This window comes from Meriones unguiculatus, chromosome 9, assembly GCF_030254825.1.
Source record: "Meriones unguiculatus strain TT.TT164.6M chromosome 9, Bangor_MerUng_6.1, whole genome shotgun sequence".
NCBI classification, from domain to species: Eukaryota; Metazoa; Chordata; class Mammalia; order Rodentia; family Muridae; genus Meriones; species Meriones unguiculatus.
Genome location: NC_083357.1, coordinates 55838809 through 55840310, shown reverse-complemented (window position 1 = coordinate 55840310; position 1502 = coordinate 55838809). Strand labels below are relative to the sequence as shown.

The following is a 1502-nucleotide window of genomic DNA, read 5'->3' as shown; positions in this document are numbered from 1 at the left end:
GAAACGACCTCTTTCTCCTGGATAAATGCCCATAAGTGATATTAGTTGGATCATTGGTCTTTCTTCCTTCCTTTCTTCCTTGCTTCCTTTCTGCTTTCTGTCTTTTCTTCCTCCTTGCCTTCCTCCCACTCTCTCCTTTTTTCTATCAGAAAATCCACACTATTCTGGGTGTCTATATTAACCCACATTTCTATCAGTGTGTGATGGAAGAATTATAATGAGGAGATTTCTGATTCTCATGACTTTATTTTTAGCAATAACAAATTTGAAATCAAAGGAGAAGTGCTTCCTCTGTGAGAAATAGCTTTAGGGAGTGTTTGTGAAGGGTGGAGCCAGCTGAAAGAACTGAGGTGCCTGTGAAGTTGGAGTCAGTGTTCTGTGGGAGAGAAAAGGCCACCTGAGTTCTCCCCAATCTTCAGTCTAGGAGGAATGGACAAGGTCCTGAAAGCATTATTTTTAGTCCTAGGTCTTCACCTAGCTGGTGAGTCATGGAGGAGAAACCACATATCTCAGGATATGTGATTGATTTGGAGGCAGGAGGGAATTGGGGCACCAGACAAGTCATTAGTCTTGAAACCATCAGCAGACAGTACATCCTCAGGAACCTAACACCATTTGCTGTTTCCCTGCACAGGGGTGAGTGGCCAGCAGAAGGAAAGACGTGACCAGCAGCAGGTGAGACAAAGTCCCCGATCTCTGACAGTCTGGGAAGGAGGGACCACAGTTCTGAACTGCACTTACGAGAACAGCTTATTTGACTACTTCCCATGGTACCGGCAGTTCCCTGATGAAGGCCCTGCTCTCCTGATAGCCATACGTTCAGTGTCCAATAAAAAGGAAGAAGGACGATTCACAGTCTTCTTCAGTAAGAGCGACAAACAGCTCTCCTTGCACATCGCAGACTCTCAGCCTGGAGACTCAGCCACCTACTTCTGTGCAGCAAGTGCACAGTGCTTCGCAGACACCTGCAGCCCAGACCCAAACCTGCAGCTGAGGCTCCAGCAAAGCCTGCAATGGGGCTGAGCCTGGAGGGTGTGCAGGACCAGGTGACAGGGGGCACTGTGAGTCTAAGGGTTAGACTCCCTCAGCCCAGAGACAGATCAAGATGAAGTCTCAGCATTTTCTACATTCTCTGTTTGCTCCTCAAGAACAGCTGGAATTTCAGATCCATTTCCTTAACTGGTTTAGAGGATTTGTTTTTTCATTTTTTAAAATTTATTATTGATACAGTATTATGTCTGCATGTATGCCTGCAGACCGGAAGAGGGCACCAGATCTCACTATAGATGGTTGTGAGCCACCATGTGGTCGCTGGGAATTGAACTCAGGAACTTTGCAAGGGCAGTCAGTGCTCTTATCCTCTGATCCATCTTCCCCAGTCCCTAGAGGATTCTTTTATTCCATGGTTATAGAAATAGTTCTCTGTGTGTTTGGTTTGTAGCAACTACAAATTATGAAGGCCCTGTTCCCTACACTCTTGTCAGTGAAGTTGTTCATGTGTG

The 1502-nt window shown here is 46.1% G+C and overlaps 1 gene segment (V, D, J or C); it reads left to right on the top strand.

Moving 5' to 3' along the window:
• Positions 1–429: 429 nt before the first annotated feature.
• On the top strand, positions 430–1023 carry LOC132656475 (T cell receptor alpha variable 23/delta variable 6-like). The segment is given in 2 exon segments: positions 430–481; positions 635–1023. Coding segments are annotated over 2 exon segments (441 nt in total).
• Positions 1024–1502: the final 479 nt, after the last annotated feature.